The sequence below is a fragment of the Schistocerca cancellata genome, chromosome 8 (genome assembly GCF_023864275.1).
Source record: "Schistocerca cancellata isolate TAMUIC-IGC-003103 chromosome 8, iqSchCanc2.1, whole genome shotgun sequence".
NCBI lineage: Eukaryota > Metazoa > Arthropoda > Insecta > Orthoptera > Acrididae > Schistocerca > Schistocerca cancellata.
The window spans coordinates 163,042,506-163,063,401 of NC_064633.1; the positions used below are offsets into that span (position 1 = coordinate 163,042,506).

Genomic DNA, 20,896 nt, shown 5'->3' on the forward strand with positions numbered 1-20,896 from the left:
ACTCGGATGATCATAATTATTTCTCAGTCCTAGTCCATTAATACTCAGAAATTGATTCTATTTTTACACAGTAGAGTTATTAGGTCATGAATATTTATTTGTCGTCTTCCAGTTTGGATTCATAGCTGTTACGATGGGGCAGTTAGGGAGAATTTTATGTGATTTGATGTGGTCCAATCTCAGCAAAATTAGTTGCCCTTTGTAACCTGTGGCATCAGTGCTCTGTCAGTTGTGTGATTTACTTTTGCATTGGTGCTACCAGGATGAAATACCATCCTGCAATGCAAATTAGTCTTTTTTTTTAAACAGGTAATAGTTATTATTTAGTTTGAATATAACAGAGGGAAACATTCCACGTGGGAAAAATATATCTAAAAACAAAGATGATGTGACTTACCAAACGAAAGTGCTGGCATGTCGATAGACAACAAACAAACAAACACAAACATACACACAAAATTCAAGCTTTTGCAACCAACGGTTGCTTCGTCAGAAAAGAGGGAAGGAGAGGGAAAGATGAAAGGATGTGGGTTTTAAGGGAGAAGGTAAGGAGTCATTCCAATCCCGGGAGTGGAAAGACTTACCTTAGGGGGAAAAAAGGACAGGTATACACTCTCTCTCGCGCACGCGCGTGCGCTCGCTCACACGCACACACACACACACACACACACACACACACACACACACATTCATCCGCACATACACAGACACAAGCAGACATTTGTAAAGGCAAAGAGTTGCCTTTACAAATGCGTGCTTGTGTCTGTGTATGTGCGGATGGATGCGTGCGTGTGAGTGTATACCTGTCCTTTTTTCCCCCTAAGGTAAGTCTTTCCCCTCCTGGGATCGGAATGACTCCTTACCCTCTCCCTTAAAACCCACATCCTTTCGTCTTTCCCTCTCCTTCCCTCTTTCCTGACGAAGCAACCGTCGGTTGCGAAAGCTTGAATTTTGTGTGTTTGTTTGTGTGTGTATCGGCATGCCAGTGCTTTCGTTCGGTAAGTCACATCATCTTTGTTTTTAGATTTATTATTTAGTTTGTTACTTTGTTGCTTCAGGTGCAACTTCACTAAGAAATTTGTCATTGCTAACCGTGCCAGATTTCTTATGCTTGTGAGATACTGATGTATGCAAGTGACCAATATTTATTTGTGTCTTTGTGACCAGAATGCATTTTTGTTCTTCATGTTAAATGCTGAAATCAATTTAATTTGTAACGAAGGTGTGTGTCATCTATTTACAGCAATACCGAACTGCAGAAGCTACAGCAGTTGAAAGATGAGACAGGTGAACTGTCCTCTGTAGATGAAAAAAGGTACCGCATGCTGAAGAAAGCTGCTGAGAAAGAGCTTTTGGAGGCTGCAGATGTTATCTGTTGTACCTGTGTGGGTGCAGGTGACCCACGCTTACAACGCTTGAAATTTCATTCAATTCTTATTGATGAAAGTATGCAAGCAACAGAACCGGAGTGCATGGTTCCAGTTGTACTAGGAGCGAAACAGGTAAATCGTAATTTTTGTGTGTGTGTGTGTGTGTGTGTGTGTGTGTGTGTGTGTGTGTGTGTGTGTGTGTGAAGGGGGTGGGAGTCGATGGTGCATGTGTGTTTGTGTTTAATAGTTTCCGCAGCAAAATTGTCTCGAAATCTGGCAGAAAATCCAGAGAGATTCATGTCATAAGTAAAGTACACAAGCAGCAACACACAATTGATACCTTCACTGCACAATAGCAGTGGTAATGTTACTGACAACAGTCTCACTAAATCAGTGTTATGAAATGCGATTTTACGATATGCCTTCATCAAAGAATATGAAGTAAATGTGCCAGAATTCAAATTGAAGATAACTGCCAACACTAGTAACTTAGAAGTAGACACCCTTGGTGTAGCAAAGCAGCTTAAATCGCTTGACAAAGGCAAGTCCTCTGGTCCAGATTGTATACCAGTTAGTTTTATTACAGTGTGTGCCTATACAATAGCAAATACTTAGCACTCATATTCAGCAACTCGCTCGACAGATGATCCATACCCAAAGATGACTGTTGTGTAGGTCAAACGAATACTCCAGAAAGGAAAGAAGAGTAATCCACTGAATTACAGTTCCATATCACTGATCCTGATTTTCAGAAGGATTTTCCAACATATGCTGTGCTTGAACATAATGAGTTACTGCAAAGAAAATGCCCTGTTAACAAATAATTAACACAGATTCAGACAATATCATTCTTGTGAAACATAAGTAATGAGTGCTATCGACGGGGGATCTCAGTTGGATTTCATATTCATAGATTTCCAGAAGGCTTCTGATACCATTTCTCACAAATGACTTCTAATCAAATTGTATTGTCTTTGTTGGGCAACTGTAATCTCGATTTCCTCTCTGAAAGATCACAGTTTGTGGTAACTGATGGAGAGTCATTGATTAAAACAGAAGCTCTATCAAGTGTTCCCCAAGTACACTATGTGATCAAAAGTATCCGGACATCTGGTTGCAAATGACTTAAAAGTTCGTGGTGCCCTCCATCAGTAATGCTGTAATTAAATATGGTGTTGGCCTACCCTTAGCGTTGACGACAGCTTCCACTCTCGCAAGCATACATTCATTCATGTGCTGGAAGGTTTCTTGGGGAATGGCAGCCCATTCTTCATTCAGTGCTGCACTGAGGAGAGGTATTGATGTCGGTCAGTGAGGCCTGGCATGAAGTCGGCATTCAAAAACATCCCAAAGGTGTTCTACAGGATTCAGGTCAGGACTCTGTGAAAGCTAGTCCGTAACAGGGATGTTATTGTCTTATAACCACTCCTCCACAGGCCGTGCATTATGAACAGGTGCTTGACAGTGTTCAAATATGCATCGCCATCCCCGAATTGTTCTTGAACAGTGGGAAGGAAGAAGGTGCTTAAAACATGAAGTAGGCGTGTGCTGTGATAGTGCCACACAAAACAACAAGGAGTGCAAGCCCCCTCCATGAAAAACATGACCACACCATAACACCACTGCCTCCGAATTTTATTGTTGGCACTACACACACTGGCAGATAACGTTCACTGGGCATTCGCCATACCTACACCCTGCCATTAGATCGCTATGTTGTGTATCGTGATTCGTCACTCCACACAACAGTTTTCCTACTGTTCAATCGTCCAATGTTTACGCTCCTTACAGTAAGCGAGGTGTCGTTTGGCATTTACTGGCATGGTGTGTGGCTTACGAGCAGCTGCTTGACCATGAAATTCAAGTTTTCTCACCTCCTGCCTTACTGTCATAGTACGTCCAGTGTATCTTGATGCAGTTTGGAATTCCTGTGTGATGGTGTGGTTAGACATCTGCATATTACACATTATGACCCTCTTCAACTGTCGGCGGTCTTTGTCAGTCAACAGCCGAGGTTGGCCTGTACGCTTTTGTGCTGTGTGTGTCCCTTCACATTTCCACTTCACTGTCACGTCAGAAACAGTGGACCTGGGGATGTTTAAGAATGGGGAAGTCTCGTGTACAGACGTGTGATACAAGTGACACCCACTCACCTGGCCACATTCGAAGTCCATGAGTTCTGCGGTGTGTCCCATTCTGCTTTCTCACGATGTCTAATGACTACAGAGGTCGCTGATATGGAGTACCTGGCAGTAGGTGGCAGACCAATGCACCTAATATGAAAAAAGTGTGTTTTTTGGGTATGTCTGGATACTTTTGATCACATGGTGTAAGTATTACAGGGCCTCTGGGATTGTTAATCTACATAAATGATTTATGAGATTGTCTGAGCACCGCTCTTAGATGGTTTTCAGAAGACGCTGTTATTTACTGTCTAGTAAAGTCATCAGAAGATCGGAATCTATTGCAGTATGACTTAGGCAAGATATATGTATGGTGTGAAAAGTGGTAGTTGATTCTGAATAATGAAACGTGATGTCATCCACATGAGAAATAAGTGATTCAGTTAAATTTCAGTTACAAAGTAAATTACACAAAACTAAAGGCAGTCAATTCAACTAAATAAGTAGGGATTACGATTACAAATAATTTAAATTGGATTGACCCCATAGATAATTTTGCTGGGGGTGGGAGGGCGGACAAACAAAACAAAGAGTGTGTTTTATTGGCAGAACACTTAGCAAATGCAACAGGTCTGTTAAAAGGACTGCCTACACTAAGCTTATCCGTCCTCTTCTGGAGTATTGCTGTGCAGTGTGGGATCCATATCGGATAGGATTGATGGAGGACATGGAAAAAGTTCAGAGAAGAGTAGCTTTTGTTGTATGACTGCAAAGGGGGGGGGGGGGGTGTCGTTCATATGATATGTAAGCTGGGGAGACAGTCATTAAAACAAAGGCATTTTTTGTTGCAGTGAGATCTTTACAGGGAGAAACAATCACTATAATAAATGAGAAATTGGAGCTCACCAGGAAATATTTAAGTGTATGCTGTTAGTGAAATGGTAGAGAGGGAGTCTGGAGGTGGTTTGATGAAACACATTGCCAGACACTGTGCACTCTTTTACACCTTGATAGAGATAATTAGTGGATTATTAATCACCTCTATCATTGTTTATGAAGTTGTTTTTCAGATTAAATTGGGTTGTATGTATGTTAAGAAAAATATTAATTCAGAAACAGATGGTTTATCTTACTGTATTCACATTTGAGGAGCTTCATCACCTGCAGCAAATTATAGAATTGTTTCTCCAAAAAAGGCAGCAACTCTTTCCCTTCTTCGCTTCTCTATGATTGTGTCTATGGGGTTCTTCTCTGTCTTGCTGGTGCCTTCACAGACCAAAGTTAATATTCACACTTTGTCTACAAAGAAATGTCCAGTGCTTGGTCTCCCCACTCATATCCCTCCCCTCATGTAGCCACTGATGGGCCACATTGGAGTGCCCCCTCTTGACTCAGTACTTCCGAGGTCTGGAGCAGCTGAATCACACTCTTCACCAGGCTTTCAGTCACTTGTCTTCATTCACTGAAATGAAAAGTACCCGCCCCATTATCCTCCCCATCCCTCTCGCAGCAGCAATCCACCTTCCATCCATCTAACCTATAGTATGTTGTTTATCCGTATTCATCCCAGCTCCAACCTCTTGCCCTGAAGCTCACAGCCCTGTGGAAGACCTATATGCAAGACATGTCCCGTATACCCTAGAATTCCAGGAATTTTTCATTGTTGTATTTTTCAGTTAAGTCCTTGTAATTTTGACTGGTAAGAACTGAAACTCTAACAAAGAATTTTATTTTAGCCTGCTACTGCAGAATAATACTGCAACAATAAAACATAAATGAGGGAAAGAAAACCAAAATAAATTTAATTTGCAAAGGAAATGCACAATTTCAACAACAAAACATAATGCACACACATGCGTTTGCCAACACCGGAATGTGTCAGAGGCTTTAGGACTAAGACTATGCAATACTTCATAACAGCAAACTGCTTCCCATGACCGTGACGTCACAATGGTTTACATTTGGTTTGTTTGAGTATTTGCCAGCGGGCTAGTGTGCATGTGCAGTTCAGTCGTGTATGAGCAGAACCTGCTCCCACTTATGGCTACTTGAAGTACGGCTGTTAACTGTGTCAGCAGTAGCAACTAGCAGCCAGACTCTAGCTGGAAAAATTCTTCTGGCGAGCCCAAGCTGCCATATTCACACATGCGCAGAGCCGTCTAAGTTGCAATGGAGAGGGCGGTAGTCTCCACATGACCCGTGTTTAGGTTTAGTAATTTTGCTGTTTCTTCTTTGTTTACAACCCTCACATCAAATGAAAACAAAATGGGTTTCTGTGGCTGAGAACTAGCAAGTGAATTAAAATACATTCACATACTTATGAAAGGCTAAAATATGTTATTATTTTTAGTTTCCTGGTTTTATTTTATTTCCAGTTTTTTGGCATTCAAACATTAATTGCCTTGCAGAACACTGAAGTTGTTATTGTCGATTTGCTGAAGAAATCTGGCTTTTATTAATCTTTTCCGCAGAGCCAGTCAATTTATTTGAAACAAAGTGGCTCATCCTACAGTGTTGGCTAGTGTCAACTCTTTTTCTGAATTACAAGTGCCCGTTTTTCTCCCCTGGTGCATATGGCATTATGTCATAATAAAGAACCAAACATGAGGTAATACAGTTCTGGTACTCCAAGAAAATTTGCCACCCGAAAGTCACACTGAAAAGCTTACATCAGACTGGGTCCTACTTCTTTGTGAATGTGGACATACGAATGTGCACTTTCAGTCAAATTATGCATTTTAGTCTGGTTTACGAAATTCCGATGCTCTTGGAGTACCCCCTGATATTCTGTTCTGTTTACAATATAATGTAAGCTCTCTTAATGCTATATAGGTATGAACATGTAGGCTTCCTAAGTAGTCGTAGCTGTGCACATGCAGTATCGCCGTTTTCAGGCGCTCACCGACAATTGCTGAAACAAATTCTAACAGGTCGTAGGAAAATACTGGGAATGGTGGCTGAAAAGCATTAGTTTCAAAGTAAATTTCATTTTACACAACATGAATTATGTTACATGTGCGAATGTGCTTTCAGTTTCTTAAATCACAGTGTGTTTGATTCTCATTTAGAGTTTAACACTCTCAGGGCCAACAACTTAGAATAATTTTGAGCCCAGATGTTTATTTATTATTTAAAATTTTACTGGCACATTTGTGTGATGTATATTAAAGTATAACGCGTGCAAGAAAGACCAATATTATATGTGAGCGCTTAGCCTTTCTAGTAGCTACACTATTTATATTAATTTAAACAATTAACTTTTCCTATTTGTGTGTTTGCGCCAGTGAACAGTGATGTTGGTTGCTGTTGGTGGACTACGTCACATGTCCTATGCTCTGAATATCTGCTAATATCGACTGGTGAGATCGTGTGACATCAGCTGTGGTTTGCTAACTAAAGCACATCACAATTTCGATTTCAGTGCTTCGGAAAGTAACGTGCTGTGGTTGGTGAATTCTGATATACACTTTTGTAATACGAAAATGTGCAGCGTATATTTTGCTGCAAATCAAAGATATTTCCAAAATGCGCTTAATGTGTGTGTGTGTGTGTGTGTGTGTGTGTGTGTGTGTGTGTGTTTGTTCGTTTGTTTGTGTAGTTTTCTAAAGTGCTGGAAGTTCTATGGCAGTGTATAAAGCCTTAACCATTCAAAGGGTTGATAAGTTTTACAATTCCGAGAGAAAGTACTCTGTCACTTAACACCGAAAAGTGTATTTTTAACCATGAAAATAAAAAAAAAATCTGGGAATTTTTTTCCTTGTCCACATATACACCCTGTCACTGCAATTGAGCAGTTTCTTCAAGGGTTGGACCTCCCTTTCTAAATTCTATTTCTGTAGTGTTAGCCATCTGGGGAAGAACTCCCTCCCTAGTGCCTGTGTCATGCTGCACTGGAAGCTATGGCTGTTCGGACCCATTTAGACTTTGGAGTAATGATACGCAATCTTTATCTCCTTCCAGACTGGCCTCCTACACTTCCTGCTCTTCTTACTGTCCTTAAACAGCTCCCTCCCCCCTTCCTTCCATTTGGGAATTTTAATGCCCATAACCCTCTGTGGGGTGGTACTGAGACCATTGACTGGGGCAGGATTGTTGGAGACCTGCTGGCAGGGCTTGATCTCTGCCTCTTAAACACTGGAGCCCCCACACACTTTAGTGTGGCACATTGCACATTCTTAGCTATTGATCTTTCCATCTGTAGCCCTGAATTCATCCTGTGCGATCAATGGCAGCCCATTGAGGAGTTGGAGTTGCAGGATGCCCTGTTGCCTCTTCTACTCTGAACTGGCAGTGGCTTTGCGGGCTTCTTGGTCCACTCAAGCCCATGTCCTACCTGATCTTTTGCTCTTCTTCCCCCTTGTTTTGCCTTTGTTTTCTGTGCTTGTCTCAAGCAGTCCACATCACTAGTCTCGTGGGTGTTGTTTGGTGGGGTGTCACTGGTAAGTGGCAGGAGGTATGTTCCACATCGCACTTTTTGCTTTTGAAGCCCTCCGTTGCTCCCTGGATATGACACCTTGCCCATCTTTGTTACTTTCCCCCCTTTCTTCTTCCTTGTTCCTTTCTCTACAGTTTGTTAACCTTCAGTAGACCTTGACGTTTTCTTTCTTTCAGTTTTGTGCATTAGGCCCTTCTTTGTTATTCAGTTTTGTTGGCTTGCCTGTTCCAAGTAGGAGGGACTGATGAAAATAATTATTTTACTTTTGAGCATGGGAAACTTATTTTTGTCATGATTCTTTTCTGTTTTTTTATGTTAACTTACATTGTCTTATTAGAATAGTATATACAGTGGAATCTCATTATCATGGCTTTTTGAAAGAACCGCAGATTTTGAACATTGTGGGCGGGAAAATGTAATACCTAAAAATACACAATTTGCTAAGATTCGATTTTTTTTTGTCAGTGAGAAGTGGAATTAAGGGTACCATGTCGGGGGATTTGAGGTAATATGTGATCGCTTAGTGCCACACTTGCTGCCATGCTAACTCAAATATGTAATAATTCAAAATGCTTGTTTCGGAGAACGGATTTGGAATATCATATCTGGATACTTTCAAAATTGTGCTGTAGAAACGAGAACCAAAAATACATTAAAAATGGAGACATTAGCTGTACACTATTGCCATCAATCACTTGGAATGCATGAATGTCATGTGACATAAGAGAGTAACTTCCAGTGCCCAGAATGCAAACCTGGCATGTGATGTTTATTGAAGAAGTATCATTCATTTAGTGTCTTCCTCAGTGAATCACTTCTGGTAATTGAATAGGATGTACCATTTCAACAAACTATCGGTATATCACACATCTTAGACAAACTACACTATAATACAGTAACATACAGTACATAGTCCCGTCTTTACAGAGGTTTCAAAAACATGTCAACAGCTGACGCTTCTTTTTTCTTAATTTTAATATTGTATTAGCAGTTAGTTTATACACAGAGCTTAGCTGCATCCATTGTGTCAGTAGTTTTTGATATTGTAGTTCAACTGGCAAAGGTTGTGATTCATCCTCATCTTCACTTTTTCTTGTTTCACTGTCACCTATTCATGCAGGACTTCATAAAGTATCATTGACTGACAGATGGCAAAACATTTGTCACACTCAACATACACATCGAAGCTTAGGTATTCATTGTTCTATTTCTGTGCCATTATTTGCTTCCATTGATCACCTGCAATTTCTTAATGTTCTAACTTGTCTTCTATAAGTATCCAGTGAAAGCCAGTCCTCTTGCAGCAGTTTTGAGATGGGCTTTCTTGCACAGAACCCCAGGCATTTGTTAAAAATGCATAGCATCAAAGATCTTCATCTTTTTCATTGTTGTTTGAAGACAGACTAGCTGCTCCTATGCAAGAATCTTTCTGTATTTTTGTTTGAGGCATTTTACAATGCCTTAGTGTAGCATCTGAAGATGACTTGTACAGTGGGGAGGGAAAGAAACACTACATTTATATTAAGTGGATATGACACATCTTGGGGATACACTGCACACTGGTCAATAAGCAAGATGATTTCCTATTTCTGACACCCAACTTTGCATCTCAGGAAGTAATGAGGACTCTTCTCCTTGCCCATTATTAGTGACACCAAATTCTGTTCAATTTTCATTACGACATAAGAAGACAGGTAGCCTCTACTTAATTTTTTCATTTCTGTTCTTTGAACTCAAGTTTCATCTGGCAGACAGTGAAAAAATAAACCCATTTAATGTGCATTAAAAACATCATTGTGACTGTACCTTTGTATGATAGATGGAATCAGTTTTTCTGTGACTGAACAGCGTCAATGTTTACATTTCCAGCCACACTTACAACACATTGATACACTAAATTTTGTCAGTATTGAGCTTTCTGATCTGACCATTTGAAGCTATGAGTGCCACCTTTTGTGACAATATATTATTTTACCATGAATCACATCACTATTGTGTGTTGTCTACTTCTGGAATATTGTTCCACTTTCTTTGTTTGTTGACTGTCTTTTTATCCATGACGTATCAGTATAAAACATGAACAAAGAACACCAGCATTTGAGTTGCATGCTAATAAATATTCAGTTTACTGTTTGATAACTACAGATTTGCCCCTGCCTCTGATTGGTACTTGTGAGTAGAAGTCTGAACTCGTCAGAACTACTTCCAGCCGATACGAACTGCTTCTGTGCATTATTTTCACCATAGCATATGATCTTTATGAAGTGCAGAGTTGCCAGCACTGAACAGTGCTGTCTATGTACACATTTCCTCACCCTGCAGACACAAATGTCCTACTCCCACCACCATTCCCAGAACTCTTGGCACCAAGAGTTGCAGTGGCAAAACTACTTATACCATCAAATTTGAAAGAGCTAAGCAGGGAGGGAGAACGTTTCATGGAATTGGGACTGGGACTTCCAAACATGGACGTACTATGTGGAAAAATGTTATGAGGGAATACTAATGACAGTCCAGTGTTCTAAAATATATTTGTGTTCCTGTAAAACATTTGCTTTTCTCTTTTAAATGATGCTATGCGCATGTTTGTGTCCCGTGCTGTATTTTGAAATTTCATTTACATCAACCCATAATTAGGCCAGTTTACAGCCAGTACTGAGTGAGAAGGGGACAATATAAAGAATCCGACTTGGAGGGAAGGGGGGAGAGGATAATTTAAGGTATTCTAAATGTGGGAGACATGCTTATAAATATGTATCAAATTAGGGTTAGAATACTGGCTGTAGCACTAAGTATTATTTTTGCATATCAGAATAGTCAGTTATCAGTTCCTGAACTTTCGAAATATGTGCAAGTTTATTTAAAAACTGTGAAATTAAAAACCATAGCCTCAGAATGAAATGCATGAAAATTTAAACCATGCAATAAACTTTTATTTTTAATTACTCACAGCAAGTGGCAGTTTCTCAGTGCTACTCTTGCTATGCACAGAAATATGTATTCTGGACATTCAATTATTGTGCAAGACATACTGTTCATATAATTCTCTTTTAAAGCACAACTTGTAATCAATAGCAAATAAGAAAAGTTAACTTGCAGCTCAGTTTGCTAATTGTAGGCAACAAAATTAGATATTTTTTTGGGCAGAAAAAAAGTTGGAACTGAGATGTATATTACCCTTCATTAACATGCGACCTAACCTCAGGTCTCAAATACAAATTACCTACCTGGCAAATATTTGTCAACTATAGTTCTTACATGAGGTTGATGTATATTGGCGAAACTAGTAATTCAGACCTGTGATGCATAACATTCTAGCTTTCCTTGTAAAATATTTGATTCTTTAAATGCCAGGAACACAGCTGAATGTCGTTCATATTGTCATATTTTGAGTCTTTGTGCAGAAATCTTCCATCCACCTGGCAGAGTGCATAATTTCAGTCCGTTGATTAGCTTTATTGTTGACACGCTAGCTGGCAAACCCATCATTGCTCAAGTACTCATTCTGCCAATTTTTATTGTAATTGAAAACAACAAATTAAATGTATTTGTGGTGAAGGCAAAAAATTTCATTTCCGTGTATTTCTGAAACCGTCTTTGAAATTATGAAACAGTCATACAAAAAAATATGCATAATGTACAAATGTACAAGTATAGTATACAAATTAAGAGACATGATCGTGGACAGTTCCTGTGTGCTGGGCACAGCTGCTTCATGTGTCTACAACATGATGATATAAATGTGTCTATGGCAACACCTCTTCATATATCTATAGATGGTTACTGTATCTGCTTACAGGGATTTGTGCTTCACAGTTGAAAGCTGTCAAAAGTGCTGCCAGGTGTTAGGAATTTCCTTAATTTGACTCAGCTTAAGAATATCATAATAGTAAAGAATAAATTTATTAAAACTTCATGCATGATGCAGCAATTTTTCATGCATTTGTGAGTTTTAACATCATATCTCTTGAACTACGTGTCGTACTATGATGTAATTGTCTAGGTATAATAAGCGGTGTGTGTGAATACTGTCAGCAAAATATGTTGCAAATGGAGTTACACTAGACGCTCACTAATCAGGCACTCAGTAGTCTGGCCTCTCAGTAATCCAGCGCACATCCAAAAACACATACACGATGAATTATCGTGTGCAACAATGCTTTACATACTGTATTTGAAATTGTAGCTTTCTTTACAGTTCGGAATCATGTCTTCTAAAAGAAAACGTGTTACGCTAGACCTCTAGCAGAAACAAGAAATTTTGGTTAAGTTAAATCGAGGTTCTTCGCAGAAAGCCATTGCTGCTGAGCTCAGTGTTGGACGAGCAACTATTTATTACATCAAAAAGATAGATGATGTTATTTGACAGTAGTCAACGGAAATGGATAGTGAGTTGGGAAAACTGAAGGTTGTGAGAAAGAGTGAGAATGGAGAACTTGGCGTAGCTGTTCATAGATTGTTCATACAACAACACAGTAAAGGAATTCCAGTCAGTGGCCCAATTATAAAGGAAAAAGCAGCTTGTTTGCAGTGAGCGAAGGTTGGACATCAAACTGGAAAAAAAACAACACGGCATTTGGCAGCTGACAGTCACGGGGGAAAGTCGTTCAGCTATCGATAAGAATGCTGATGAGTTTGTAAGCAAGATACGGAAAATAATAGAGGAAGGAGATTGAACTGCTGATGCCTTGTATAATGCTGATAAAACAGGACTCTTTTAGAAGATGCTTCCTTCAAAAACATAAACTGCCAAGAACGAGAAGAAAGCTCGCGGTTACAAGCAACAGAAGCAGCGTTTCACATTAATGGCGTGTTATAATACAAATGGTATTCATAAACTACCGCTTAGGGTGGTTGGAAAATCCCAACATCCACGTTGTTTTCAACATACTGGTATAAATACTCGACCAGTGCAGTATTGCGCTCAGAAGAAAGCGTGGATGGGCAGACAAATATTCTCGGCACCGAGCGAGGTGGCGCAGTGGTTAGACACTGGACTCGCATTCGGGAGGACGACGGTTCAATCCCGCGTCCGGCCATCCTGATTTAGGTTTTCCGTGATTTCGCTAAATCACTCCAGGCAAATGCCGGGATGGTTCCTCTGAAAGGGCACGGCCGACTTCCTTCCCCATCCTTCCCTAATTTGATGAGACCGATGACCACGCTGTCTGGTCTCCTTCCCCAAAACAACCAACCAACAAATATTTTCTCTGTATTTCCATGAAACGTTTGCACTGGAGTGAGAAAAGAAGAAAAAGCTTCCACTGAAAGCTATCCTTATAATTGACAATGCCCTCAGTTATCCTTCACATGTTTCTCTAAGTCCGATGGTACACATGTACAAGCACTCTTTGTCCCACCCAGTGTGACAGATCTAATTTAGCCCTTGGACCAGGAATTTTGGAATCAGTTAAACATCATTATCGACATTCACTTCTTGTCTCCTTGCTGAACAGAAGTGAAAACGACTCTATTAACACTATGCTGAAGACCTGTCTATATTTTCATTTATTTGATTTGTGACAAATGTGAAGTTCTCGTCTAGCAAAATGTTTGCTCTGTAATAAATCCTATTACTAAATACTATATTTTTTTTAATTTTTAGCCATTTGATATTTGGGCAGACTCCTTTCAAATTGTGGAATTCTGGATATTAACACATTGCCCATTGAATTATTTGAAAAATACAAGAGCTATATGTTCAGCAGAATTCCATTTACTTCAAATGGCTATAAAAAATGAGATTAAAGCATATTTAGTCACATTCCCTCTGGGCATTTTCACTAATTTTCAGGAGATTGTGACTGGTAATACCTGAGTGCATATGTTTGTGCATATGTTTATAATTTCAGTTGCTGCTCACAGTAGTGTAGCTGTTTTTCAGTTAGAAACAACAGTATTAAGTATTTTTGCTTTTTTTAGACAACTGAAACAGCTACTTAAGAATGTCAGGGTGATAATAGGTGAATTTGTTTTTTTGTAGCTAATTCTTGTTGGTGATCACTGCCAGTTGGGCCCAGTGGTTATGTGCAAAAAAGCTGCACGTGCCGGATTGTCGCAGTCATTGTTTGAACGTTTGGTTGTATTGGGGATCCGCCCATTCAGGCTTGAGGTGCAATATAGAATGCATCCAGAATTATCCAAATTTCCTTCAAATTTTTTCTATGAAGGCTCACTACAGAATGGAGTGTGTGCAGGTTAGTAAATTTTCATGCATGAACATTTTCATTATAATTACGTTTACAAATACAAGCATTTAACAATAATAATTGAAAGTTGAAGGTTTGTATGTCATACTTACCAGTATTCCATTTAGTAAGGATACAGTTAAAAGATTGTTTGAGATTCAATGTCTGTTCAAGAAATAATGTTGGTGCTGATTGGTAATTTGCGTTTGAAGACTCAAGATTCACATCCATAGTGCAGTTAATAGAAAAATACTAAAAATATGTAACTATTTTTCAGATGAACGTAAATTGACAAAAATTGAATTTCCATGGCCACAGCCAGACAAGCCAATGTTTTTTTATGTAACTCAAGGCCAAGAAGAAATCGCAGGCTCTGGAACATCATATTTAAATCGCACAGAAGCAGCAAATGTTGAAAAAATTACAACAAGATTTTTGAGGTGTGGAGTTAAGCCTGAGCAGATTGGTGTCATAACACCATATGAGGGACAACGAGCGTACTTGGTGAGTCTTTGAAATGTCAAATGGAATACAATGGTTTTTTTTTGGGGGGGGGATATTGTACTGAGAAAAGTGCAGTTATCACGGTGGAAGAGATGTGAATATCTGACTTAAAATGCTAATTGTTCCATCACTTAAGGAATTTATTACTAGGAAGCTTTTATGTGAATTTCTTATTGAAATTAGAAAGCTGTGCAAATATGCTTAAAATTGCTTTTTTGAAATTAAGAAGTAAATTAAAATGTTTGTAGGCAAAAGTAGTGTGTTGTTTCAGATTAATTTCAGCAGTTGACTGTTTCTTCTGTGCTAACTTGTCATAGTATCTGTTCTGTGTAAATTCCTTGCTGATGTAACACAAGGAATAAAGAAGGATGCAAAAAATTACGTGGATCTTTTTTGGATCATGTGTCATAGCCTACTGTTTGATGGGATGCAAATTATGCTCATAATGTACCTAGCTATTTCCAAGTATGACAGTGGCAGATCTAGTGTTTTTTACAATAAAGTTCTAATGGAGTAGTTTCACAACATTGGTTTTAGTGTGTGTGTGTGTGTGTGTGTGTGTGTGTGTGTGTGTGTGTGGGCCAACTATCACACCAGATTTCCTGATAAATAACACAAGTACACAGACATTTATGATGCTGACAGAAAGAAGTGATGGGAATGAGTGTTATCCACTGATTGACTAAAAGAAGTTACAAGAGATAGTACAAGTTACTACAGAGGTGAAACTTCCCAGCAATTTAAAACTACATGCTAGGGCAAGAGTCGCACTGAGGATCTTTGTCTGAGCTACCCAAGTTCGACTCTCAGCCCATCCTCAGAGCTTTACTTCTGCCAGTACCTTATCTTCTACTTTCCAAACATGCCGGATAAAGCCAAAGGTCCCAAATTTGAGTCTCAGCCTGACACACAGTTTTCATCTACCAGGAAGTTCCAGCCAAGTGCACACTCTGCTGCAGAGTGAAAACTTCATTTTACTACAGAATTGTTGATCATATGAATGCGGGTGGCAGATTATCACAGAGATTTTAGTTATGCATTAGCTTGCCTGGGACTGAAGAATTTTGAATTGGAAGACATATTTTAAAATGGCAAAATGCTGTTTTGTGGTCTTAAAATTACATCATAGTTTGTAACACTGTAGGGTGAAAATTCAAATAATGTAGATGACCTATTGGTTCCAGTAATAGTTTGGTTTAAGGAAAATACAGTTATTTGGGAAGTTACAAAAGTTCTCAGTACTGTTTATCACAGTGAATACCTCCTTGGTGGACTACCTATTTAAGAGTTAAGTTGCCCCATTTGAAATTCTGTTAAATTAGCGAGTTCTTCAAGGGCTTAGTTGAATAAAGAACAGTATTAACTGCTTCAGAAATATTAGTACACCAAAATTTAAATATTATTGTAATCAACTGACAGAATACCGTGAACTGAATAATAAGTTAATGAGGAATTGTATGTTTATAGGATATTGATAATTTTGGTTGTATGTACTATAGCCACAGTATGTCAACTCGTACACTGTTGAAATAAAAATCGGAAAAAAATATTGCTTGGCAGGAGTAGATTATTAGTACGTCGCATAAGTTCCAGCTGTCTTTGTTTCATGTTGTTTGGTATGTTGTGCATGTGGGACATGGACCATCTTGTTTAATTTACAGTGTTTAGTGCAAAGCATCCTTTAACTCGCACATTGAATGAGATACATGGGTGATTTGTGATATCACTGTATAACATAGACTTTCATTGTGATTCGCATGACTGTTCAATCCCCACCTGGGCATCCAGATGTAGCTGTTCAGTGATTTCTGTAATGATTAATGCAAATGCCAGGATGGTTCCTTTGGAAGGACACCGACAATTTCCTGCCCTAACCCGAGCTTAGGCTCCATCTCTGATGACCTCAATGTCGACAGGATATTAAACTCTCATGTCTCTTCCACCACTTGTTCCTTGTGATATGAAGATATAACTTTCTCTTCTTCATTATATTCAATGAGATCTGTTTGGTAGCTCCGTGCATGGTCCATTTCCTGGACTGTCGCAGAATGCGTAGGCCAAAATATTGAGCTGTGCATGTGGTACTCTACATCATATATTTATGTGAGCTCTTGCAAGGCGCAAATGTTCTGGTTTTTCATAAAACAGTCGCTGTAGAACTACAGCATACCGCATTCACATAGAGGAGACTGGTTATACTATGTCATTAACACAATTTAATGGCAGTACACAACTTATCAAGCCATTATGCCAACAAGCCGTGTCGTAGGGGATGCAGCAATGAGAGATACTGTGGGAGTCAGCTGTTGCCTACGTGACCTATATGGCTGCTGAACTAGGATTATGCCAAGCCTTTGAGCAGAAGCCATTTCAAAATTCAAAGAAAAGAGAGTAGAACTTAATGTTAAAGATGTGGTGTAAAATTTTTTGTTACTTCTAGTTTATAAATGGAATGAGATTAGTTAATTTAGTGTACACTTTAATGTATTATAATGTATATGTTCATCAGATGTTTGAAACCTCCCTCCCCCACTCCCAAATTTTCGTAATTTTTTTGTTGCAGATTCTAAAATGTAAAATTTCAGAAGTATGCTCATTCTGAAGAAATGGTTTATTCATTATATGTTAAAAGTTGCCTGTATTTCAGGTGCAGTACATGCAGTATCAGGGCTCATTGCATGCGAAGCTCTACCAGGAAATAGAAGTTGCTAGTGTAGATGCTTTCCAGGGTAGGGAAAAGGATCTGATCATCATGTCTTGTGTGCGTTCTAATGAACATCAAGGAATTGGATTCTTAAATGACCCAAGAAGACTGAATGTTGCACTCACACGTGCAAAATATGGGATTATAATCGTTGGCAACCCAAAAGTGCTATCAAAGGTGAGTCTGAATTAATCCAGAATAGACTGATCACTGACAGTATGTTCAACGCGAGAGAAGTTCGGTACAATTCAAATAATGTTCTTGGAAGATCACACATAGCCCATTTACCCATGTTTATGCAGACTTGAGACTGTGCAGGTAAACAGAAAACCACAGATAATCTGATGTCGCATATGAAAACCTACTGCTTTACTTACAGATTACTTGCCAGAAACTAACAACTTACTTCAAAAAATTACACTTAAAACACAATGTAGTTTGTATCACTTGTTTCCAGCACACTTTTGGGATATGTCTATTTTTTTCTGTTCCGGCTCAAATCCTGGTTTGTATAGCTATTTAACCACTCGGGGAAGTTTTTATCATCTTCACAACCATAGATTTGTATCATGACAGTGGGCTGATGGAGCAACATTATTGTATTCCTCAGTGCTGTGTATTTCAAGTCACTTTCAGCAGTGAGAGTTGCAATTATCTCCCATGATCAAGCTGTTGATATGTCCATGTTGCTCCAAGCCTTAAAAACACTGTTGATTGCTTTGAACTCACTCAGGTAATTCCAGAAACTGAGGACATCTGAACCTTCTTGCTCAAGCTGTTTTGTAAGGTTTGGCCAGAAATGAATCGCACCAAAGTTCCTTGACTGTACGAGTTCCGTAACACAAGGAGGGAAGTATCTCACAGTAATCATCCCATTATCTGAAACGAGCACTACTTCTGCAGACAAAGTGCATTGTATATGAAAGAACAGCATATGCTGATAAACATGTCTCCTCCAAATATGTATACATAGCAGGAACATACATAGAACAGAACCAGTCTCTTAAGGTTGTACTGTCTATCAAGGCTCCTTTGTGATGGGTATAATAAAGTGGTAAGTTCATTATACATTTGAACGAACACATTTCTTTAGATTTACCATTTGAATTTGAACAGCAAAGAACATTCAGCCTTTCTTTTCTAGGCTATTGTATGGTAACTTGTGCTTCAGTCTGAGTGTGTTGTAGTTTGTGGGCACACCCTTGCAGTCCAGTCCAGTTTCACCCGTGTTGTAACTCTGTTTCTGGAGAAAATCTTTGTTTGCTGTAACTGAGGATTTGTCAGAGAAATCATTATCAGTCTCTTCTTAGCACTAAGTTTCTCACTCTTGAGTTGCAATTTCTCAAACTCCAAAGCCATCCATCCAGGTAAAGTGTTAAAAGTTCCCTTCTACATTCAGTGTTTTATGAAACTCTGCTGCTTTCTATATTAATTTCAGATGTGAATGGGAACTCCTAAAGAACTCCTAAAGAAACCAAGCTTCACTTGGAAGTTTTCAAGCACTTGCACCATACTGGGCTGGATTGCCTGCCAGTGTGGTTAAAAAAATTAACAACTTTCTGTATTTTTCTTCAGTTGTTTCAATCATTACAATAACATATTTCCATTTCTCTTGTCTTCCTAGCACATGTAAATGGTCAGTAACTTCAGCAACAATTAGAGGTTAACACTCGCTGTCAATAGTTCGTATTATAAGCTATGGTATTCTTTAGACCTGTGAGCAGCTAGAAAAGTATGATGATGCATTTCTCCTGGTGATGTATAATAGAGTTTTTTATTTTGTATCAACATAGAACAGTAATTCTGAAGGAAGCCATCCAATTTTCTTGTATTGTCAGCTATAAGTAAGTTCTGAATTTTCAACCTTTAAGTAGGTGCTAGGGAAAAGGCTAAGCAAACGTGTAAACAGGAAATTGGTGGCAGGTATGTTTCAAAGATAGTCCAGTCCCTGCATTTACCTGATGATAAAATTGGGAACAATAATAAATATTTGAAGGATGTCAAACAGTGGAATTGGGGCCCACGTCATTTTCTGATGGTAAAATAGGAGTCACACTAATGGTGTATTTTAAATGGAAATTAAGTTACAACGGTTTTCTAACTTTCCAAAGATCACTGGTAAAAACCAAATAATTTGCACCTTTGTAATTGGGAGCTTGGTGCATTTTTTACAGCAATTGATTGATTTGTGTTACACATGTAGATAGTTCAGTTTAAACCATATAATTCAGATTGTAGGTATCAGTATTTTGTAATAGAATGAAGAATGGTCATACATCAGTATATTTATAATTTTCAATTGGTTGTGGTGCTTTTACTCATTAACATTTAATTTTTGCAGTACTTGCATAGTTTCATGTATAACAATTTACAGACAGGCAGAAGAAAATACATCAATTTTTAGTTAATTAATTTGAGCCCATTTGTCCTAAAACATTTTTGAGCTTTCATTCTTAAATAGTGTAGGAAAAACCTTAGAGACAATTATAATTGTAATGGAAGTTTGTGGACATCTGACACTTGGATTAGCTGTTAAGTTATATTTAGCTATATAAATTATCTTCTTCTTTTTATTTTCTACAGCAACCTTTGTGGAATCACCTGCTGAATTTTTATAAAGAACAGAAAGTTCTAGTTGAAGGCCCCCTAAACAATCTGAAAGAATCAATGATCCAGTTTGCAAAACCAAAGAAGATCGTAAATACAGCAAACCCTGGAACTCACTTCATGTCTACATCAATATATGATGCCCGAGAGGCATTGGTTCCAGGAAGTGTGTATGATCGCACTAGCCATTTAAATGGCACACCAGCACCTAATCATTTTTTCCCTAGACCAAGTAAGTTTTCTTAAATTTTTGTGTATCTTGTGCTTGTAGTTCTTTTGCAGTTTATGAAGAGTATAAAAAATTACACTAGCTTTAGTGGTGACATACTTCATCAGGTGGTGATCTTACAAGAAAGAGGATCAGGTTGATAGTTCTAATCCCTCCCCCCTCACAGATCAACTGCCCCCTTCCTCCTCTTCCTCTTCCCATAAGTTCCTGATAGGGTATAAAATCAGTTTTCTTTTGTGTCCTATAAGTTAAATATGAGGGTTGCGCAGAAAGTAGTGCACCACCTTTTTATTTTTCTTCAACAATTCTTTACTGAACGTAATGAGAATTACACACACGAAAGAATGGTGTTTTATCTACACATCCTACTTTTCCACGTAATCTCCATCCCATTCTACAACCTTCCTCCAGTGCGAGACAAGGGCATGTGTGCCCTGTCGGTACCAATCCTTGTCCTGGTGGCGGAGCCAGAGCTTTATTGTGGGAACCACCTCCTCATGGTTCTCAATGTTTTCCACGAATGGCATCCTTTAATGGCCCAAACAAGTGGAAGTGCGAGGGGGTTGGGACAGGTGTGACAGCCATGGATGGTCTCCCCGACCACTGCAAATCGTATAGCTCCGCCAAACTGCCTTCTGATAACCTCACTGTCCATACCCAGCGATTAACTGTACTGCTGCCAACAGCAGATGCTCCACAGACTTTGCACAAGTGTTAGTGAATACTTCCCACATTT

General features: G+C 38.9%; 1 protein-coding gene across 1 annotated transcript in view; it reads left to right on the forward strand.

Annotated features, from left to right (window-relative positions):
* Positions 1-20,896, forward strand: part of LOC126095758 (regulator of nonsense transcripts 1) — a 134,248-nt gene that overhangs the window by 99,817 nt on the left and 13,535 nt on the right. The window contains exons 10-14 of the mRNA XM_049910551.1: positions 1,244-1,502; positions 13,912-14,125; positions 14,394-14,620; positions 17,268-17,501; positions 19,908-20,163. Of these exons, the coding sequence (XP_049766508.1) occupies positions 1,244-1,502; positions 13,912-14,125; positions 14,394-14,620; positions 17,268-17,501; positions 19,908-20,163 (1,190 nt within the window). The remainder of the gene's footprint in view (positions 1-1,243; positions 1,503-13,911; positions 14,126-14,393; positions 14,621-17,267; positions 17,502-19,907; positions 20,164-20,896) is intronic.